We start from the raw sequence: 22377 nt of genomic DNA on the forward strand, positions 1-22377 counted from the left end.
AATTCCATAGAGGTTTAAAACAACTTAATATCTGCTTGATAAAAATTCTGTTATGGAGAAATAGTAGGGTGGTGGTTTCCCACACAGTGAATGTCACTAACAAGGGATGGGAAGTTCTAGTTAGTTAGAACAGATGTCCAAATTAGGAGACATGCCCAAGGCAAAAACACTGTCACTCATGGTCATGATTCATGGTTTTTTCTAAGAAAATGCCCTTCCTATACCTGCCTGAAAGAGAGAACAGTCTCTGGGAAGACTAATTAATGCACATCAGCATGTTAGCTAGAACTATGCTAGAGCTGCTTGCCCTGTGCCTGCTGTTTTTCCCTGTTGGGGGGGTGGGCAGGGGCCAGGCATGTGCGCGCGCACGCACACACACACACACACACACACACACACCCGTAGACAAAGTCCACATGTGTGTTCATGTTACAAGAGACAGTGTGATTACCCATCTTTCTGAACTTCTCCATGACATTAATGGAGTCTGAATAAGTTCCTATGTGCTAAGGGCAGAGAATTTTTCAAAAGAAGATGTGTCTAGTCAGCAGATCTGTGAGTCGTTAGATTCTTGGTACTGCGCTGGTACCATTCTGCCACAGCCTAAAGCTTCCTCCGTCATGGAGGCCCTCCAATGAAGTGCCTAACTGCTAGCCACCTCTGGCCAAAGGCCTCAGCTTGTTTTACATCTGTTTTCTGTGTTACTCTGAGTTTTCAGACTGGGTATATATGCCCAGCAAGGCTTGAAAACTGCTCTTGCCCACATTTTGTAACTCTCTGTCCATAGGTGATATTATTAGAGCACTGTCCTATGCCAGGAGGCAGAAAAGGTAATGTTTAGAGGAAAAACTGACTCTAGCAAAAAGGCTGAAAATCTTTCAAGGGTGTTTATTGTCCATTTTGTTTTTGAATGTTTGTCTTAAGCACTGTTCCTCTGTTAAAAAAAAAAATTTGGCAGCTCTAGGATAAAAGAAACGCTTCAAGACATGTGTGATGCTGCTGGTATGTTTAAGACGATGTGATCCCACCTTTGGGATTGCAGTGTGTTCCTGTCTCCCTTAGCCAGTGTGTACATAGAGCAGAATCCAAACGTGCGTCATGTGCAGACAGACGCTCCAAGGGCTGCATGCATCTTAGGAGCAGTCGCTGCCGTGAAAGCAAAAGTGCTCGAACGCTCGCGGGTGGCCAGTGGGGAGAGGGCTGTCCTATAGATCTCAAACTCAAATTCAGTCTCTAGCATGGAGGGTAAGTCTAGTTTTTCAAAAGTAACAAGGGAATCACAACTGGAAATGGGCCAGTGTTTCCACCTAAGATGCTCGACGTGCCGGGCCAGCCCTGTGCTGCGCCTGCCTTTGAACAGTTGTTGTCCCCGCCGATCACAGCCAGCCCACAGCACGTTCCTCGCATTGGTTCGACACCTTTTCACCTCGGGTTCTGCCAGGGAGGAACAATAAATGGCAGAGTAAAATTTTATTAAAGCATGAGGACCTTGGGTGGGAGATGTCAGAGTACTAGGAAACAGTTTTCTCAAAGGCATTTGCCAGCACCTTCATCCTTAACTACAACTTGAACATTTCTTCATTGTGTGTGAAGCCAAGGCGGCAACCCTAGCCAGCTTGTTAAAAATCTCACAAAATAAAATTCCATGAAAAACAGGCCAGTCTCTAAAAATGTTTATAACTTTTATAAACCAGAAGTCCCTCTCCTGAGAATTTATCTTAATAATTCAAAGAGGAAGAACCATAAATCAAAAATTTGAGTTCCTCCTGCTGTCCCAGTATAGAAACAATAGCTAATGTGCATTCAGCTGTTCTAAATACTTTGTTAATTGTGACAACCCTCTGAAATAAGTATAGTTACTTTCCCCATCCCACAGATATGAAACCTCAGACATTGAATAATTCGCCTGGAGTCACAAGGGAATAAAGGGGAAAGCCAAATTTCAAACCAGGGAGACTAGTCCAGAGCCAGTGTTCTAATTACCATACAGTCTGACCACCAATTTAGCAGTTGGCACTGGGATTAAAAAGATAAATAAGATATACACACAGATGTTCATACAGTGTTAGTTATAATAACAAAGAAACTATACATAATCCCAAACAGAACCTTATGTAACACTTTAAAAAAAAAAAAAAAAAAATGATTCTATAACCAGATAGGGAAAGTCCACAATGTAAAGGGTAGGAGAAAAAGACCTATCGTTGCAAATATGAAAAATAAAGACTGAGAAAAGCAGCAAATATAGAACATTAAAATATTTAAGTTGGAGTGATGGGGAAGGATTATATTTTTGTTTTTTATTTAACCTGATTTAAATCATGATTTTACTGGTAGGGAAAGCTGAGTGGGAGATGGAACCGCTCTATAAGGATCAGGAAAGGAGGAGAGCACATACATCTGTGGAGAGAAGCTGGAGCTCTAGCTGGTGCTTGGACAGGACAGGATTTGGCTAGAAACAAAGAGGAGGCTAAAAAGGAAGTGATGTCGTGCACACAAAAAATGGATAAAATGTATTGGATCCCTACGTCGAAATCGTTGAAGAGCCCCAGATAGCTCCTTGCATGTTGCTAGTTGAGGAATTTTGAAAGTAGGCAACATTATCAGAAAGAAAGCTAATTACAGTTGCTGAGTGGGCTGGTTTTCCACAACTGATGGAAAAGCTTCTATCGAGGGCAGTTCACGTTTTACAGAATGTTGATTAGGAGAAATACTGCTTAACTAGAAAAATGGGAGTTTGGAAGTAGCAATTTCTCCAGCTGTTAGAACACAGGGAGGAAAAGGTCCACTCGGTTACAAACTACAGAGAACTCTAGTCCTCTGAGCCATTTGATTAGATGGTGAGGAAGCCTTCCAGGAGGTCAAATTATGAGCTACAGTGTTTAGTCAAAGCAGGCATTCTAGAAGTGACTTTTAGTGTGGGTATCAAGGGGGAAGACATTTGAGCCTAAATAATTATAGAGTTTGAGCTTCAGAAGATAGGTAAGCAAACTTTATGGTAGAGATGTGAAGTGAATCAGCATGGGCATCACCCATATAAGCTCATAGTCCCTTACAAGGGATTGTTAATGCCACAAAACCAGGCATTTGTAAAAGATCATCCCACTCACAAAGCCCTATTGCGGGCATGTTGGAGAATCCTACAATGCCATTAATTTAGATGGCTCTCAGGAGGTGCCAGAAAATTTCAGATCAGTGTTTGCATTTGTGGCATTGTCTGCTGAAGGTTATACTATAGTAGTTAAGCTTTTTAACCAACGTTCCTGTTGCTTCTGATGAACAAGAAAGTAACTTTTCTATCTTGGGTAATGAGAATTTGACTTGAGAGATCTCACAAGACATTTGAGGCATACCCTTTACAAACCCAAAAGATGGTGATTAAGTAAGGGGAAATTCAGCTGAGACTACTCTGCATATTTGACAAAATCAATTGATTATGAGTAGTTTGATATAATTTTATATCACTTTAATACAGGAATATATCTTGAGTCACGAATCACTTGTTGGGACTCTTAGCAATTACTGTTTTGCACAATAAGGTAAAGAATTGCTAATTTAGAAAATTGACCATATAGAAGATAAGGGTTGACTGTTGTATATTAATTTTTTGAAGTTAATACGCCCAAATTTACCTATTGATCATAGTCATATTACTAGTATTCATGGTGCTTCTGTTTCTGCATGTCAGTCCTCCTTAGCTAGTATCTCCCTTCTAAAAAGAACAGCCAAGGAGGCCACCTGAAGGATCTGATGTGTAGAACAAAATGACATCCCACCCATCTCCCGATCTTCAACCTGGAATCTGTGTATTAGGCTTCAAAACATAAACTCTGGACACTTTTGGTCTGGTTTGATATAAGCCACGGGATATGTTAATCAAATAAGCAACACTCATTTTGTAACAGTCTCCCACATACTTAAAAATAAGTGAGCCATGACACAGATCTGGGTGTATTTGTTTTGTTTTTGGTTTTTTTTAAGGTTCTGTTTATTCATTTGAGAGAGAGGGAGAGCAAGAAAGAGCATGAGCAGGGACGGGGAGCGGGAGAAGCAGGGTCCCCGCTGAGCAGGGAGCCCAACGTGGGGCTCGATCCCATGAGCCGAAGGCAGACGCTTAACCGACTGAAGCCACCCAGGCGCCTCTCGATTCAGAAATCTAACTGAAATCCTCTAACCCTTGCTCACCTTAATGGTAACATAAATATCTTAAAGAAATCTTCACATAGTTGTTTTCCTGGGACACATGGTACAATTCATGTAGTGAATCAGATATCAAGAACTTACAGGGATAAAGTGTTCCTCATAATGTCATCCAGGGACATGAAATACCAGGTATACTGTAAAAGAAATACAGCTCTTGCAGTATCAGAAGTATTTCACTTTTGGGTGGCATTTTTATTAACAACAGGCATCTCTCAAAACAGTGTTCTGTCCCATAAACAGCTAAATGGGTTTTCGTGAGATTTCGTATACTCTCCTTCCTGATTAGATTGCAAAAGCTCCTATGAAATAAGACCCTATTTTATCCACAGTTGTATCCCTAGTTCTTAACTCTATACCTTGCACATAGTAGGTACTCAACAAAAGTTTCAGCTGCTAAATAGACCAAAGAGAATTTTAACAGAGAAAAGAAGCTATTAGAATTTTATTTTGCCTCACATGGAATACCGGGCACTCCCATTTCCCTAAAACAAGGAGCCAACAACTATGTTAAAAATATCTCATTTCCGAACGCCTGGGTGGCTCAGTCGGTTAAACGTCTGCCTTTAACTCAGGTCATGATCCCAGGGTCCTGGGATCAAGTCCCATGTCAGGCTCCTTTCTTGGTAGGGAGCCTGCTTTTCCCTCTCCCTCTGCCACTCTCCCTGCTTGTGCTCTCTCTCTCTCTCTCTGTCTGACAAATAAATAAAATAAAATCTTTTTTTTTTTTTAATTTCTCATTTCAATTGGTTATAATTCCTTTTTTATTTTTTTAAGATTTATTTATTTACTTTAGAAAGAGAAAGAGTATGATTGGGAGGGGCATAGGGAGAAAGAATCCCAAGCAGACTCCCTGCTGTGTGCCGATCCCAACTCAGGATTCAATCCCAGGACCCTGAGACCACAACCTGAGCCAAAACCAAATCAGACGCCTAACCTACTGCATCACCCAGGTGCCCCTGGTGATAATTCTTTAAAAAAAGAAATTCGTTTTCCTAAGATATGGGATACCTGCCAATATCAAATTGTTTTAACTACTTACCTTTTTGCTTTTCGAGGGAGAAAAATATCTTAGTGACAGCACAAAATCATGTCTAATTTGTTTTTAAAAGATTCAACTACATCCTGTTCCATTTGTTTCATTTTGAATAATATATTTGCAAACATGTCATTGCTCACTTGATATTTACCTCATCAACGTTTACCTCATCATTATATGTTTTTAGCAGGCTTTATTGTTTCATGAGATTGCCTTTTTTTTTTTTTTTTTTTTTTTGACAGAACCTAGTCTAGAAAAATGATAATGTCAGGTAGCTGGGTGGCCCAGTCAGTTGAGCATCTGCCTTCAGCTCATGTCATGGTCTCAGGGTCCTGGGATGGAGTCCTGCATCGAGCTCCCGGCTCAGTGGAGAGTCTGCTTCTTCCTCTCCCTCTCTCCCCTCTGCTCGTAAGCTCTCTCTCTCTCATGCTCTCTCTCATGCTCTCTCTCAATTAAATAAAGATAAAATCTTCTTTAAAAAAAGGAAAAATGGTGATGTCTTGGCAGCACTCACACAGACAGGGACACGTGGCCTTTGAGCGAATGTGGAGCTGTAGTGCTCCTGGGGATTGCTGCCTAAATGCTCTCCTTCACAGCTCCCTGCTTCTGCAGCCTGTAGTGAACTTACAGAATGTGTCCAACCTGGTTGCCTTCTTTCTCTGGAAGAAATGATGCTAATGGAGGAAAATGGTCCATTTGCGCTACTCATTGTGCCAAATAAACTCTTTTTTGAAAAATGTTAAATTTCAGTCTACAAGTTGGTCTTTATAATGCCTCTAGATAAAACTGTCTTCTCAAAATGAACTCCCACAAAGTGCTAGCACTGCAGAATTTACTATGTTCTCTTGCCCTACAAGATTACGGGGAGTAAAAATTATTAAAAATGTCACTGGAGAAAATATTTGATACCATAAGGCCTTTTAGATCCGTGAAGAGTGAGATCTTGCTTCTCTCTGAGTTCTCTGTTCTTAGATATCAAGGTGAGACATCCTCAGGCCTGGCAGAAGGACACTCCTACTTCTCAGGCGGGTTTGCCCTTTATTCCTCCCCTCTACCTGAAAGTTGTGTTCTCCTGGCCCTCATTTCCACCTGTTTCCAGAGGGCCCAGTTGTAGAATTAAAAGCATCATCACTGGTTAGAAAGCCCTCTTGCTTCATTGCATCCATTTACTTTACCTTTGGAGATGGTTGGTGGATGCAGGAATTTCCAAAAGTCGGTATCTTTTTTTGGAAAGACAGAGTAATTCATCTTCAGTCTAGGATTTGGCCCCAGTCTATCTTCCTTCCTGCCCATTTGCCTTAAATGGAAGTTCCCTGTTCAGGAAGACCTGAGGGCTGGGGGTGGTGGGAGTCAGAAGGTAAACAGAGGTTGGGCCAAGACTCCCTGGTATTCTCACCAGACACCTGACATTTTTGCTCTCCTTTTGGTTCCCATAGTGCAAGCTGCCTTTCAGAAGTGAGCTCACATTCCAGCCTGTCCCTCTGGCCTGGTTCGCACCAGGGAGAGGAGGAAGGCATCCCAAACAACAGCCTAGACGGCTCGCCCAGAAGGAATTACAGTTGGGTTTTTTGTTGTGTTTTGTTTTTTGGCAGAGAAGTGCTGAGAGGCACTGTGGCTTCTACCCTGTCATTAGTGGGTGGGTAATAGTGATATAAAATAAGAGCTGAATTAGGATAATCAGAGGCAAAGGAGAAAGGAGTAAATTTTCCACAAGTAATATTTTTCTCTTCCTGGTTATTTAACTTTGAAACAGAATTTGAAAGTAGTAATCACAGTTATACAGTAGACAAAGGACAGAATGTGAGAACCAGACAGGAAGGTGTGATTGCCTTTATTACATTAACTGGAAACACACAGAAATATGCACCACCTTCAGGAATATACTGCTATTTCCATTATGAAAAAGCAAAGAAAATGAAAAGTCATGGGTGGACTACCGTGCCGTCACGTCCTCCCCCTCGCCCCCCACCCCCCACCTTTTTGTCTTTTTAACTAATGAGTATGTATCCCTATGTGAGAGTCTCTGCATCTTTTGCTTTTCTGTGTAAGTTCCTTGAGTTGTTCTTCAGATCATTTTATGATGTGGATATATAGTAAAGCAACCCCAAGACGGATGATTAAAGGCAACAGAAAAAACTTTAAATAGCGTGGGCAAGTGTTTTGTCTTTCTTACAACAGCTGTCTTCAAGGCTGTACTCCACAGATAAACAAATGGGGCCTATTTGTATTCATTCATTGATTCAACCAAGACGCAATGAGCACCTACAACATGCCGGGCACGTTGGCCCTGGGGATACAGTGACGAACAAAGCGAATGTCACTGCCCCCGTGGAGCTTACACGCCAGAGGGGACACAGACACCAAACAAATCACCACACCTCCAAGTTGTTCTCATGGCTATGGATAAAAATACAAATAAAAATTAAAAAAAAAATTTTTTTTAAATACAGTGTGAGCTGTATAAAGGGGAATTTGTCTTCTCCTGGGGTAAGTGAAGACCTCCCTGAAGAATGATGATGGGAAGCTAAGGCAGCATTTTTAAGTTGGAGGAGGGAAGGGTGACACAATCTTATTTACATTTGGAGATTTATCAGTAGAATTAAAAACAAGTGTGTCTGCACATAAAGAAGTACAAAAGTGAGGGGCGCCTGGGTGGCTCCGTCAGTTAAGCGTCTGCCTTCAGCTGGGATCATGATCCCCGAGGTCCTGCTCGCGCTCCTGCTCTCTTTCTCTATCTCTCTCGAAAAAATAAATCTTTAAGAAAAGGAAGTACAAAAGTGAATCAAAAGATTCCTTTGGTTCCTCAGAATAGCTCTTGAAATGTGTTCATTACACTCCTGTTCGAAAATACTAACTGATGTATTTTCTGTACTGTCGTCTTCACCAGTGGATAATCCTGTAAGGGTCTGAGTAAACTTTGCTTTGAAGTGTTCTATCCGTTCCCTTATACGCTGCCACAGCTCCTACTGAAAAAGAGATTCAGTTACATTTTGTCCTGCATACACATATAACTCTGCTTTTTGTTATTTGTCCCCATTTGTTCAGCTCCTACAGAACCTTTATTGTGTAAGTTTGCGGACGGAGGACAGAAGAAGAGGCAGAACCCAAACAAATACATCCCTAATGGAAGACCGTGGCATAGAGAAGGAGAGGTGAGACTTGTAAGTCCCTTCTTGAGACTTCTGTGTGGGTGTATGATGCTGAAAGACTATGTGAATAGTTACCCATGCCACATCCTGGCTGCCAGGCTTCTGAAATAGGACCTTATAATCCAGATGATGTCACTTTAAAACTCTTCCCAATGGATATGGTGCTAAGAGAGCAATGACCCTCCAGATGGACACATAGGTGGTGGGTAGAGCTATGTTTACCAGTTAGCTGCATGTAAAGTAAAAGAGCATTTTAAATTGCTATAAGAAATGCACAACTGTTTTGTATTTTTTTTAATGTCATGGTTTCTTAGAGGCTTACATTTATAATTACTCAGAAATTATCCTAAGTAACGTTATTAAAACAAATAGCGTATTTGCTGTTGAGTTTTTCGCCTAATTCTTTTGAATGAGGTTCTTAAAAAAAAAAAAAAAAAGACATCATACTGAACATACTGGTTCAAGTATGTCTAGGGAAGTGCCATCCAGTGGAAATGTTCTAGAGTCTGCACTGTCCAATGATAACCACGAGCTGCATGTGGTTACTTGAGCACTTGAGATACAGCCAGTGTGCTGGAGGGACTCCCATTTTTCCTTTAATTTTAAATACCTACACGTAGCTAATGACTACCAAGTGGAACAGTGCAGACATAGAGCTTAATTCTTATATTGAGTTTATGTTTGTCTAAAGGAAACTTCTAATTTTATCAGATGCTACTAAACTTTCTCTATTTTGTGTTGCCATGACTCTAAGAGATGGAATTTCTAAACCGTGCCCTTGCGGGTAAGTGGTTCTGTTTCTGTTGCTTTCCCATAGGCTGGAATGACGCTTACTTATGACCCAGCCACAGCTGCTGTGCAGAACGGGTATGTCATTGAGATAAGTGCACGGTGGCTTGAGGGAAAATGTGAGGGTGGAAAATATCAGACATTGTCCTGGGAATTACTCTTTTTTTAAAGGGTGACTTAATAAAGGCTTTTGTGTTTGTTCTAGATTTTATCCTTCACCATACAGTATTGCTACAAACCGAATGATCACTCAAACTTCTCTTACACCCTATATTGCGTCTCCTGTATCTGCCTACCAGGTTTGTACCTTGAGGATTCAAGAGTGTGACAGCTTGTCGGCCGTGAATTGCTGCTACGTTTTTATGTGTCTTAAAATTTTGAACATTTATAATGAAACCTAAGTCAAATATTATGCAGCTTGGATACCCACTTTAGAAGAAGCTGCTTTTTATTTGACAGAGTGATTTGCTTTTATGTATAGGAGAATATAAAACAAGGGAAAACGGTTACCAGTTGTCAGTCCTTGAAATTGTAGCATTCTAGAACCGGGATGAACCCAAATGCTTCCTCCGCAGCGGACTCTGCTGTTGGACATCACATGTCCCACAAGTTGAAACTTAAAAGGAAGTGACATTAGGTAAAATACAGAAGAAGTGTGCACCGTTGCCGTTGTTTATTCATCAGCAGGAACTAAGAAAAGAGCAAGTAAACGTGCTAATAAATAAAGACGTGTCTCTCTCAGGTAACATTAAATGAGCAATGCAGTGAGATTTAAGGCCAAAAAAAGAGGAGGCGACTCCCTGTTTAAACAGGTAATTTTGAGGAGGCTTTATGTTCAAATAAATTCTCAACTTGGAACCAAGATCTCCTTAAGCACCTTGTTATAAGATGGATTTGGTTTTATTGCAGGGTTAGCTCCCATTCTCCACGAACCCAGTGGTGTACAATGTGTGCGCATACAACAAACCCAGTGGTATACAATGTGTGCGCGTACACATCTCTCCTCCTATGTCTGAGTACCTCTAACAGGGCTATTGCCTTGGCCCACACAGAAGCATAATAACAGAGTTCAATCACAGAAATGTGGGAATAGAGTTCTCTTTTGTTGACTGTTGAGATCCTGTGTGACTAAACTAAACTCTTGTGTATTCTTGTTTTTAAAACGATTGAATTAGATGTTGTAGCCCTGATTTCTGGGGTTAGGGGACTACAATATCTAATAACTGTTATTTTACTTCTGTAAGCCTCAGTTTCCTCATCTTTAAAATGGGGATAATAATAGTTTCTTTCTCATAGGCTTGTTTTAAAAACTAAATGAGACTATTTATGTGAAGAGCTCTCAGCACCGTTCCTGGCTTATCATTAGCAGTCAATAAATGTTAGCTGTGATCATGGTCATCAGGATATGCAGGACTAGCGGGCTGATGAGAGTATATTCATTATACTTTTTTAAAATAAGGAATTGGTCAACGTAAGCAATATCATGAAGGTGGTGCTGTCCGAAAATTTAAAAGTAGCTTCGAATAATAAGTCATAAGATAGCTTCGTGGTTAAACGCACAAAAGCTGAAGTTGTGCAGGAGTGTTCACAGCTCCCTCCGCTTTCAGGTCTTTTCGCTGTCTTCCCCTGAGTTGTCCCTTTTTTTTTCTTTTATCTCTCTAGGCTTTTATGTTACTTGGGCTGGTGCTTCAATCTGCCGGCCACAGTATTCACTCATTTAATGCCTCTCTCATTATTTGGGGCTTAAAATTTCTCTATTTTCCCTGGTGCATTTTCCCTAATTAAGAATTCCCTAATGAAAGGTAGTCTTTTTTAACTCTCTGACCTTGGAAACATCTGCCATTTATGTAGATCACTGGAAAGAGGGACACGTAAGCTTATTCTCAGGCGGATGATTGTGCAGATTAATTTGGATGTGGGCCGCTGTGGCTCTTGGGGCTGTCAGTGCGTCTCCCCACCACCTCTCTTTCCCCTCTTTACTGTCAGGCAATGAGCATTTTGGCCACAGAATTGTTACATAGCATAAGAAAAATTCAGAGGCCAGTATTCATAGTAGATTTGCTATACCTAACTGGAAACAACATTTCATTTCAAAGCCCTCGTTTCTTCTCCTGGCATTCTGTATGTCCCTAAGATACATGTGGAATCATTCCATTTGCCTGACACTCGCTGTGACTGAGGTTCTTAACCCCATAAATTCAGGGCCACGGAAAGGTCAGCAGATGAGCTTTAAGTAGCCTGAGAGTCTCTTACATTGTTTGCAAAATGTTGCTTGTGTGTATGCAGTTAGCTGTGGGGGGGGGGGGGGGGGGGGGGAGGGGGGGGGCGGGTAAGTTCTATTTCTTTCATCAGGTTTTCAAAGGGATCCGTGACCCAAAGGAGGGTAGATAACCAATGGTAAAGAATTCAGAGAACATAGATTATTATTCCCATTTTATAGTTAGGGAAAATTGAGGAATAGAAATTGACAGCAGCTCATTTGCTGCTTAAGAAAAAGAATTGGATTAGGTGTTCTAGCTCCCTAACCCCATAATGCAATAAGCTATTAGATTATTAAGACCACTGAAAGCATACAAAAAATGAGAGCATCTGGCCCCAGTTGGGGTCTCCAGGGAGCTGCTCTCCTCCCCATGATTTATTCAGTGAAGGCCTTGCGCTCATGTTGGAGTGGGCCTTTCTCCACTAAAGCACCATATGCTTATACAATTGGATTTGAGAAATTGGCATCTGCGAGAAACCACCAGTACCCCAATGGGGAAAGGCTGCAGTCCAGATAACTGAAATGTTAACAAGGCAGAAGCACTTAACTTTGGTCTGCCTTAGGTGGCAAAGGAAACCAGAGAAAACAAGTATCGGGGCTCTGCTATCAAGGTAAATCACAATGCATTCTTCCCCCATGACTTTTCCCCATATCCTTTCTATAGAACCTCTGAAGTTAACCGTAGGGGATAAGATACAGGAGGGTTTTGTGGTTAAAGAGTTAGAGACTGAAACTTATTTTTTAAAAATTAATGTAGTCTCAGGAGAGCTCTGGGCATCAAGAAATGGACTGATATTTTTTCTCTTGAGTGGCGGGCTGCACAGCTTGCTTTCCTGCCTTGGAACCTGACTCTCGTGTCTTATTCCTCAGTGGTGGAGGGTCTTCTGTGCAGGTGCCCTTTTGACGTACATGTCAAGATCTAGTTAAGAAAGTTTTTCATTTCCTAAATCTGATTTTCAGATTTTTATTTTCCACACTAACTAGAAATTGTTGGCCGTCAGACAAGATTTCTGAAACCTAATATCCTGGTATCAAAGAGGGGTTGAATTTCGTTATTCTTTCTAAATAAGCACATACTTTAAGGATTAGTTTGTAATAAGATGTGCTGGAATTCTCATTCATCTGTATTCCTCAAGTGCCTAGTTCATACCTCAATTATCACACTTTTCACTATTTGAGTTGTTTACTTGTTTATCTCCATTCTTAGTAAATATCTTGAGGGTGGGGCCCATGTCTTATTTGCCTTTTTCTCTTTGATGCCTGGTACTCAGTAAATACTTCTTGAATGGGCAAGTGGAACTTGGTTTTAAATAATCATTTCATCCTATTCAGAGTGACCAGTTTGCCAAGAACTCTAACTGCCTTAATCTTTTTGATCATTGATAGTATTGCTTCCTTATTTTCCTTCTGTAGATTTTAACATGATTAAAAGAGCTCTAGAGAAAGAGGTAGCATTCCAATGGAAATCAAGGTTTCTTTCAAAATCCTCCCTTTTCCAGGTGCAAAGTCCTTCTTGGATGCAACCTCAACCGTATATCCTACAGCACCCCGTAAGTTTTTCAACTTAATGGCTTTGTGGTTTGCAACTAGGCTGCGTGTACATTTGGAAGACCATTCTCTGGGTTAAAACCTTTTGCCAAAGATGGTATGGGATTTGGGAAATTTAAAGATGGAATATGAGAATGTACAAGTTCATTATAAAACTTCCTCCCACCCTTGTCTTAAATTGGTAGTTGACATTAAATCAAATTTGCAGTGGTAAGAACTTAAAATATATCATATTTGAAGCAGGGTACCATTTTCTTCTTCAAACCAATTCTGTAGAAGGCCACTCAATTGAAGTTTTAAATTTTAAAGCTTTTAAATTGCTATATTTTTAACAGTAGTTGGTATGAAACAGCTCACATTTTTTAATTGTATTCCGTTTAATGCAAATATAAAGTGTTCAAAAGGAAGCTAGAGATTTTTATCAGTTTACTTAACCTCTCTGTGGAAATTATAAATACTAAAGCAGTAACACTTTCTTTGGTAGATGTGATTTCTTTGGTGACTTGAGCATTTGTTGTACTTATGTACATATTATACTTTTTAATTCAGTTACACTTTGCATTAATAGTGTATTTGATGTGTTTTTCAAAGATAGATAAAATCCAGTTTGTTAAATTTTAAAGCATGCATTTTAAAAGTTGAGAAATAAAGGTGGAGAACAAAATCACAAAAACAGTGCCCAACACAATGACCTGCATGACTGGCACGAGAAGGCCACAAATTTGGCCCTAAGCTTTCTAGTAACTAAGGCAAAATGGGAATTCTGATAAGCAAAAACAGTTCACGGTACTTATAAGAGAAAAACAGGTCAGTTGCTTGGGAGAAGCACACCCTTGTTGGCCTCAAGATGAGAGAGGAATTTCTCTCAGGACAGCTCCTAAAGAGGACACCATGTACTATAAGACCATATGTATGAAACAGTACTCTAGGGACAAGTTCTAAACAGGAAGTTGCTGAGATGACTTTGAAGCAGCAGATAAAACATGTTTAGTTGATAACACAAGAGACGAGCTCTCGGATGACGTATGTGTGTGTCTCTGTAAACATTCGCACATATTTTTCTCTATACGCACAGTCTTGGACAGTAGCTCCTACAGATGAATGAAAAAAAGAAGCAGGAAATTCCTTCAGCATATTCTGGGCTTCTGAATCATTTCCATGTTACCATACACTTTTTGATGATGCACACTAAAAATTTAAAAAGAACAAATTTTCTATGAACTGCATTAACAACAAACAGTTTCTGACACGCATCTCTGTCTTTTTTTTGGCAACTTTTAGAGACAAAGCCAGCACATATCCCAGTTTAACATCTTTGAGGAGACAGTGGTAGTGTGTGCAGAAGGTTCCTATCCGAGGACTTGGTCCCTTTCCCCACCCAGTTTAGACTGCCTGCAACCAGAATTAAAGTGCCTGCACACCAGTCTCTGACCTCAGTTGTGTTCTGATTAGCAATAAACAACAGTGTTTGGAAGGGATAGATCAGTTGCAAAAATAACAAAAACATAGCATTAATATTGATAGGATGTGTCAGAATAATTGCACTCTCGGGTAATTGGGTGATTGCAAAAATGAGAGGAAGGATATAATCCATAAGAATATTATATAGGATAAATTAGAGAAAATGCAAAAATCCAGAAATTAAATTTCAGTTTAGGCAATCAATGTACCATTATGCAGTCATTAAAAATGATGATAATGATGGCTATGCACTAAGTGAGGTAAATATTTATAATAGAATGTTAAGTTCAAAGCAAAAACCCAGGATATGAAATTGTTTATGTACCCTGGTTGCAACTCTACAAACATGCCAGGTGGTCACAGCCATATATTAGGGAGAGGCTAGGTTGTGGGTGATTTTTTTTTTTTTTGTCCACCCCCCCACCCCATTTTGTTTAATTATATTTAATTTTATTTTTAATGACCAGAATTTTTTTCAGATGAAATCAAAGAATCTGAAATCGGATTATTAATCATGTCTGAATTTCCTTCTCTCCCTTGGCACCAAACTATAGCTGAAAAGTTCTGAGAAACAGTGAATGGAGAATGTGATCTTGATCCTAACAGCCTGATCTTGAATCAAATGATTATCTGTACAGAACACTTTTAAACAAGACACTGTATTTATAAATATTCAATATGGCCTATTGTTTTGTGGCTGCATCAAACATCAACTGTCATTTATTTTTTTAAAAACTAAGAAAGCATTTTTGTAACCCCAGCCAGCTGAAAACAGTTCGCATTTCCGACTATAGCTCCTCCTGCTGGACTAGCTTGCTTTTTACACTTGAGTGAAAGGAAAGGCAGGATGTTTAATGCAGTGATTTCGGTGAAATGAATGCTCTTAAAAAAGTTTTAGGAAGCATTATCCAGAAGGCTTTTAGGAAATTGTTTATGATACCATAAGCAAGTTTGAGAGGAGGTTATTTTTGGTTTCACATTTCTCAACAAACTAAGGCGTTTTCCTTTGCAAAAGGAATGACAGACTCTTCACTCCGTCCTCGAGTTTCTCTTACACTGTGCTTGTGTCCTGACTCCCCAGGGGGCCGTGTTAACTCCCTCGATGGAGCACACCATGTCACTACAGCCGGCGTCTATGATCAGCCCTCTGGCCCAGCAGATGAGTCATCTGTCACTAGGCAGCACCGGAACAGTAGGTGGCAAATTAATATCCTGTGTCTCAGCCAACAGAAGAGTGAATTAATGCAGCCTGTGTCTTCCCTATCGGTTACAGGCTCTGTGATGTTCAGTGATTATGTCCGAGCCCCTCTCACCCCCCACATTGCCTTCCACGTGATTAATTGATGAACTAAGTATCTGTCCTCTGGGTGTCTCTCCTTTACCAGAATCTAGCAACCACACATGACCACATGTAGCCCTAGTAGCTAGTGCCATTCGTTCACACTGCAGACCTGGTGTCGGGAAGCAAAAGAAGAAGGTGATACATGGTGGTAAAGGCAGGGAATTTTTCCTCCCTTCACTTCTTTTATGGAATGTGGGGGGCACCGTATCACAGTCTTAGGATTGATTGACTTCTCCAGAGTCCAGGGGATTCCACTGGGGATTGAGGTTGAGCCTATATCAGAGGAACTTCCAGGGTTGATATCTATCAACGTAACGTTTAGATGGTACGATGGCCGAAGGCTTTTAATTCAGACCATATCGATGGTGGCTGAAAAGAACAAAGGGAAGTATGTTTTCCTCTCTTACATTCAAAACCCCAGCAGCAGCCCCTTGTGATGGCTCAGTCAGGTCCTTGAGATCAACAGGGAAGCCCTGCTGCCTTTGGAAGGGGAAAACTGTCCTCATCAGGAAAACAAGGGTGCATTTCCTGTTCTGCAGTCACCTGATGAAGATCCAACAAGTCATTTACTCCGTAGGTCTCCACCTATGGAAATAATTCTAGATACTAGTTCAGGGGGCTGCTGGAAAATAATGACGTCCTTTGAGGTGAGATCTCCTAAAATAGCACATCAGTGATACTGAGTGTTGAGAATGAGAAGCTGTAGCAATCTTCACACATGTGTGTGTTTGTTGGGAAATCCAAAGAAAGGTGGGAGTTTTAGTTTGCGGAATTCAAAAAGGAGAAACAGTCAGTTTACTTTCTATATGACATACTTATTAATTAAACTTTGAGGTAGCTTGTTTACATTTCTCCTTTGAGATTTCCAAATACTTGACATCCCATCTCAAAACTCCCCAAGCACTCAGAATTTTTACATGGCTTATCATTTCCCATCCTGACCATATTCTTCTTTTCAGTACATGCCTGCGACATCAGCTATGCAAGGAGCTTATTTGCCGCAGTATACACACGTGCAGACCACGACGGTTCCTGTTGAGGTTGGTGCAGCCCATCCTATGGCCACTCTGGCAATGAGTAGTTTCAGAAATGGGTGAATTAGATAGGGCTCAAAGAAAAATCAATTAGAAGTCAAATGTTTGCATAAAGAATTGAGTTTAGAGGGCATATAGAGCTAGGGTTATTTTCGACTCTGAAATATAATTCTCTGCACACAGATTAGTGGAACAGTATCCAAGCCACACCCCCAAAACTCCCAGAACTATCTTCCAAGCTTGTAGCATATTTCATACCCTTCAAGAATCTGTCTTGTCTCCTGCAAAGGGATACTTACATGCAAATTAGGATAAAGCGGAGTTTGCAGTCCTGAGTACCAAAGATTATGTTAATAATAATAACTGCAAGAAGAAATCAGTTGTAATTAAAATAGTTGAAAACACTGATGTTTCAGAATTGTGAACAAGGATGAAGAACAGACCATACCTTTTTTTATAGAGGCTGTTCGGATAGCTAAATAACTCTTAGTTCTTGTTATGCAAGATGCAGATATGATGATAATGGAAGAAGACTGACACTTGAGTTAAGATTGGACAGAAAGCAGAGAGATAGAGATCCCATACGATTTTACTTATATGTGGAATTTAGGAAACAAAACAGATGAACATAGGGGAAGGGAGGGAAAAAACAGAGAGGGAGACAAACCATAAGAGACTCTTAACTATGGGAAACAAACTGAGGGTTGTTGGAGGGGAGGTAGATGGGGGATAGGATAACTGGGTGATGGACATTAAGGAGGGCACTCTATGTAATGAGCACTGGGTGCTATATGCAACTGATGAATCACTAAATTCTACCCCTAAAACTAATAATACACAACATGTTAACTAAATTGAATTTAAATAAAAAATTTTTTTAAAAATTCCAAGGAAATTCATCATCCCAATCAATCCTATCCACTAGGCAGATCCCATAGGTTCCAAGTGCAGAAACAGCCCCAGGACTGTGGTTGGATTATTTGGGTGCATTCTTGTTGTGTTTTGTTTTCTGCTGATTGATTTAAATCAACTTACTGACAATCACAGTTACCAGAACCCACAATCCCTTATCTGCAGTTCTGAAACGCACAGTAAAATCTGAAAATAAAAATTCTCTTTATAACTGCTTTAGCAAAAACCTGACCTGTGGCAAAACGCAACCGGAACTGATACAAGACAAAATCTTAGCCCACTTACTGTGCATATTTATATCTTTCAGTGTAGACCTGCTCATGTGTTTGGTGATGAGGTGTAGCTCTGGGCCCCACTGGGTATATTCTGTGATAAAAGGCATATGCCTACCATTTTTCAGATTCTAAAATCCGAACATACTGAATTCCAAGTCACATCTCGCTCCAAGGGATCAGATATTTGTTTGATAAATTGTAGCTTGACATAAAGAGACAACTCCTAAAAGTTGGGGTGGGAGGTTCTTTGGGTCTGTAAGATATCTTAACTCCTTAGGGAAATCATTAACCTTGAAAACCCTACATAATATTAAGAAAATCACTTTTAAGGAGCACTTGTATTTTAAGATGTGAAACTCAAATGGGAGGAGCAGAGTTGGGATTTCATTGCTCACGTCTCATCTGCTCTGCTTTGTTGTAGGAAGCGAGTGGTCAGCAGCAGGTGGCCGTCGAGACGTCTAATGACCATTCACCATATACCTTTCAACCTAATAAGTAACTGTGAGGTATGAGGGAAACATCTTTGTAACCGTAGGGCTCAGTTCAAGGAGAGTCTATGATTCTTTTATCATAATGGTACTTAGAATAGCTCAGATTTGGTCACACCACCTTAATCGTGGCCAAAGAATCCAGTGTTACTGAAATGTTAAAATCAGTATCTTGTGGATTTGCAGATAATCCAAAAAGAACAGTGCCTTGTGTTGAGGTCACATGTATAGTTACTTTCTCATCCTCCTTACCCCTCCCACCCTAAAAATCTGTAACAAATCAGGACACCAGGTATCAAATTTGTCCTACAATACATGTATCCAAATTTATATTGCTTTCATGCTCACAAGCTGAAGGAAATACAGCATAAGATTTTGCTTCTTCTGGTATTACAAGAGTAGCAATATCTTGACTATGAATTTAATGTCAGTATCCTTCGATCCAGAGCTCTGGTTGCTCTGGTAAAAGTATGCTGCAGGTCCCAAGGTGGAGTCAAGGCATAGAAACTACCCTCAGTTCTAACTACTTTATTGGTCTCCCACCAGTGATGAGCACCATCTTGCCTTTGTCAAACATGCATACCACTGAAACGAGAAGGAGGCTACAAAATAGTGTGGTGTGTTATACCAACTGCACAAAAGCATTTATCTTTTGTTTTTCTCTTCCAGATGTACAGAAGGGCGTTCTTACATGAAGAAGGGTGTGAAGGCTGAACAATCATGGATTTTTCTGATCAATTGTGCTTTAGGAAATTATTGACAGTTTTGCACAGGTTCTTGAAAACGTTATTTATAATGAAATCAACTAAAACTATTTTTGCTATAAGTTCTATAAGGTGCATAAAACCCTTAAATTCATCTAGTAGCTGTTCCCCCGAACAGGTTTATTTTAGTAAAAAAAAAAAAACAAAAAACAAAAACAAAACAAAAGATTTTTATCAAATGTTACGATGCAAAAAAAAAAAAAAAAAAAAGAAAAAAGAAAAAAAAAGTAAGAAAAAAAAGAAAAGAAAAAGAAAACTTCAATTTTCTGGGTATGCACAAAGACCATGAAGACTTATCCAAGTGCATGACCGGATTTTTGTGGTTTTTGTCCGTTTCGTGTTTAATTTGCGTTTTCTTCCACTGTATGTAATGGGCTCTGAAGTTGAAGTAGTCCAACTTCCCCCCTGGTGTTCCGTGCTTGCGAGTGTGAGTGTCGCTGTATTCAGTGTTGCCCTCCGCGTCTCTCTTCTTAGCTTTTCCATTTTTCTTTCAGCGTAGTGTGAAATGTCTTCTCCTTTTCTATGAATTCCAATTTGCCTTAACTCCTTTGATGCTGTAGCTGTTTCAGTACAAGTTAGTTCAAACTAATGATGTAGAATGCTTTGACCAAGTGAGCTGGTCTGTTATGCCTTGTAAAACAGCAGCATAGGGCTTTTAAAAGGTAGTCAATAAAAGTTGCTGAAATTTTGGCTTTTTTAAATATGTAGTAGGTGTTTTTAATGATTTTTCACATAATGTGTAAGGTAGTGAAATGCAAGAAGGGAAAAATGTTTTGTGTGAAACACATTTTCTGACTGGGGAACTTTTACTAGGGTAACTTGTTTGTAAGGCTGTACGCCAACAGTTTCCTCCGATAGTTTGACTGATTTAGGATATCTGCTGTATGATGCAATGTAAAGTCTTTTTTGCCTTTTTTCAGGAAAAAAAAAAACTAACTCGATGTTCTAGATTTAGTGTAGGTAGCGTTGGGGCTGGGGGTGGGGGGCGGGGGCGGGGAGTCACCGAATGTTTTGTCCTTCCTTTATACAATGATAGTGCTTTAGACTGAGAATTACGCCTGAGATCTGGCAAACCGAAAAAACGTTGCTATTGCAACTAAATGGCAAAAGCTAAAAGTATAAGGATTTTATCTTCAAACATAAGCTGAGGTAGGAATAGAAGCAAAATGATTGGCTACTAGCTCTCGCTATTACATAAATTTGAGAAATCAAAATTACTTGGCACTTTTAAAGGTAACTTCACCAAAGACCGAAGAGCCAGTAACCAGTAGCTCCAACTTCTCTCAGCATCGTATCTTCTGTGCTCTTTATTTTTGCCGGACCAGTTTGCGGTTAGGAGAATGTGCCTTTTTTGTACCTTTGCATTTAGGTTTTATAATTTTAATTGATGTATGGACACACACCAACAAACAAAAAAGCATGAAGGAAGATTTGGATCCAAGCAGTGCCACACTTTACATCATCACTACAAGTGTTAAGTGTAAAGAGAAACCAATTTTGAAACTATGAAATTCCTGATTTCATAAATACACAGTTATTTCTACTTTAGTACATAGAAGATAATTCACTGTTATTAAAGCTCTTTTATTAAGACAATTGCATACGTTTGAAAAGCAATGGTAAATTAAGTTGTCTTCCAAAACTGTGTACTTGTCTGGTCAACTGTGCGTGATCAGTTATCTACCTCAGAGTCTGTTTTCTTTTGTGCTGGGACAGGTTGCTGGCCCTCCCTGTTTCCACAGACCAAATCCTCCTAGCTCAGGAGCTAGGGCTAAGCAGTTATTTCTTTCGAGTATTTTTTAGTTCTTAAATTTTATGCTTGTATTTGATTATAGATGTCAGTGACATTTCATAGTTTCAAAAGTCCTTGCTGCTCTGAGAAGTGTAGATTCTAGTGAAAATTACATAGTCCTAAGAGAAATGTGTTTTGTTTTTGTTTTTGTTTCCTTTTTTAAAGTTGTGGTATTATTGGTTCTATGCTCCCTGGAATATTACTGCTTTGTGAAAGTCCAGACCGAACGCAGCGCCCTCCTTGTACCTAGTACATTTATAAACCTGGGTCTCTCACTACTTGATATTTTTGCATTAGTTAAGACAGAAATTTGATAGCTCGGTTAGAGGGGAGGGGAAATCTGCTGCTAGATATGTCTGAACTAAGTGCCATACTCGTCTGGGTAAGATTTGGGAAACATAACCTCTGTACATAAAATAAAAAAAAAAAATAAAAAAAAAATCAGTTAAACATCACATAGTAGACAGCCATTAAATTATAAAAAAAATTAATTTATGAAGAAAGACCTTTTGTACAGATTGAAAAAAAAAGATTTTCATAGAGATATCTATATGATCAAGAGAGTTAATTTTTTATTTTTGTTTTACTAGTGCCACAGACTTGCCAGTGGTAACTTATTTGTCCGGTTCAAGATAACTCTGTAGTTCTCCTTCCTAGGACTTGTTGTTAAACGCCAAAAGACATTTTTGAACTGTAATTTGATCAGATTGTTAGCTTTTTCTGTTTTATTTCTTTTGAAAACCTTTGAATAAAAAACATCTGAAATTTTATTTTTCCTGTCAGTTTCTTTTAAGTGGGTTAAATGTATATCAGAATTTCATGCATTTCATTTCTGATCGCTTTCTTCAGCTCAGGCAGTTTGGCTTGAAAGTGAGTTGAAAATTATTTCAGATTCACTGTGTACTCAGAATACATTTCCTTGAGAAGAATTGGAAAAACCTGTCTACCTCCTCCTCCTTTGGTTATTTAAATCTGTGTATAGGAACCAGAGACATCAACCTTCAGCTGACCCCGTTTCATGCGGGCCAAAGTCCACCTTTGGTCTGTTCCAAGAGGCCAGAGAGCCAGACCCCGCTCCTCCCTCTCCTACCGCTCCCCTTTGACTGCGGTGCTATTTGTCCCGGACCAGCAAGAGAACAGAATAAAACCGGTCCCAGCCATGTTAAGCAAGCGCATGGGTAAGGATTTCAGGCTGATCTTATCCATGCCTTGATGACGTGAGCCTCCTTCGGTGACCTCGTTTGGCTGTTTCCCATAGGAGGCTCTGGTTCAGCATTCCCGGGGGAGAGAGAGCTCCTCTCTTTGCCACACTGATGTGCTTTAC

General features: G+C 39.9%; 1 protein-coding gene across 5 annotated transcripts in view; it reads left to right on the plus strand.

The window, feature by feature from the left end:
• Positions 1 to 21823, plus strand: part of RBMS1 (RNA binding motif single stranded interacting protein 1) — a 206357-nt gene extending 184534 nt beyond the window's left edge. For 3 of the 5 annotated variants that reach the window (XM_032409615.1, XM_032409622.1, XM_032409631.1), the window contains exons 7-15: positions 8285 to 8400; positions 9206 to 9255; positions 9383 to 9476; positions 12001 to 12048; positions 12937 to 12987; positions 15528 to 15638; positions 16748 to 16828; positions 18431 to 18515; positions 19167 to 21823. In XM_032409615.1, coding sequence (XP_032265506.1) covers positions 8285 to 8400; positions 9206 to 9255; positions 9383 to 9476; positions 12001 to 12048; positions 12937 to 12987; positions 15528 to 15638; positions 16748 to 16828; positions 18431 to 18508 — 629 coding nt within the window. In that variant the 3' untranslated portion in view covers positions 18509 to 18515; positions 19167 to 21823. The remainder of the gene's footprint in view (positions 1 to 8284; positions 8401 to 9205; positions 9256 to 9382; positions 9477 to 12000; positions 12049 to 12936; positions 12988 to 15527; positions 15639 to 16747; positions 16829 to 18430; positions 18516 to 19166) is intronic. The other 2 variants (XM_032409641.1, XM_032409649.1) reach the window with 2 other exon arrangements.
• The last annotated feature ends 554 nt before the right edge of the window (positions 21824 to 22377 follow it).

The sequence above is a fragment of the Phoca vitulina genome, unplaced genomic scaffold, assembly GCF_004348235.1.
Source record: "Phoca vitulina isolate PV1807 unplaced genomic scaffold, GSC_HSeal_1.0 scaffold1, whole genome shotgun sequence".
Classification (NCBI taxonomy): domain Eukaryota; kingdom Metazoa; phylum Chordata; class Mammalia; order Carnivora; family Phocidae; genus Phoca; species Phoca vitulina.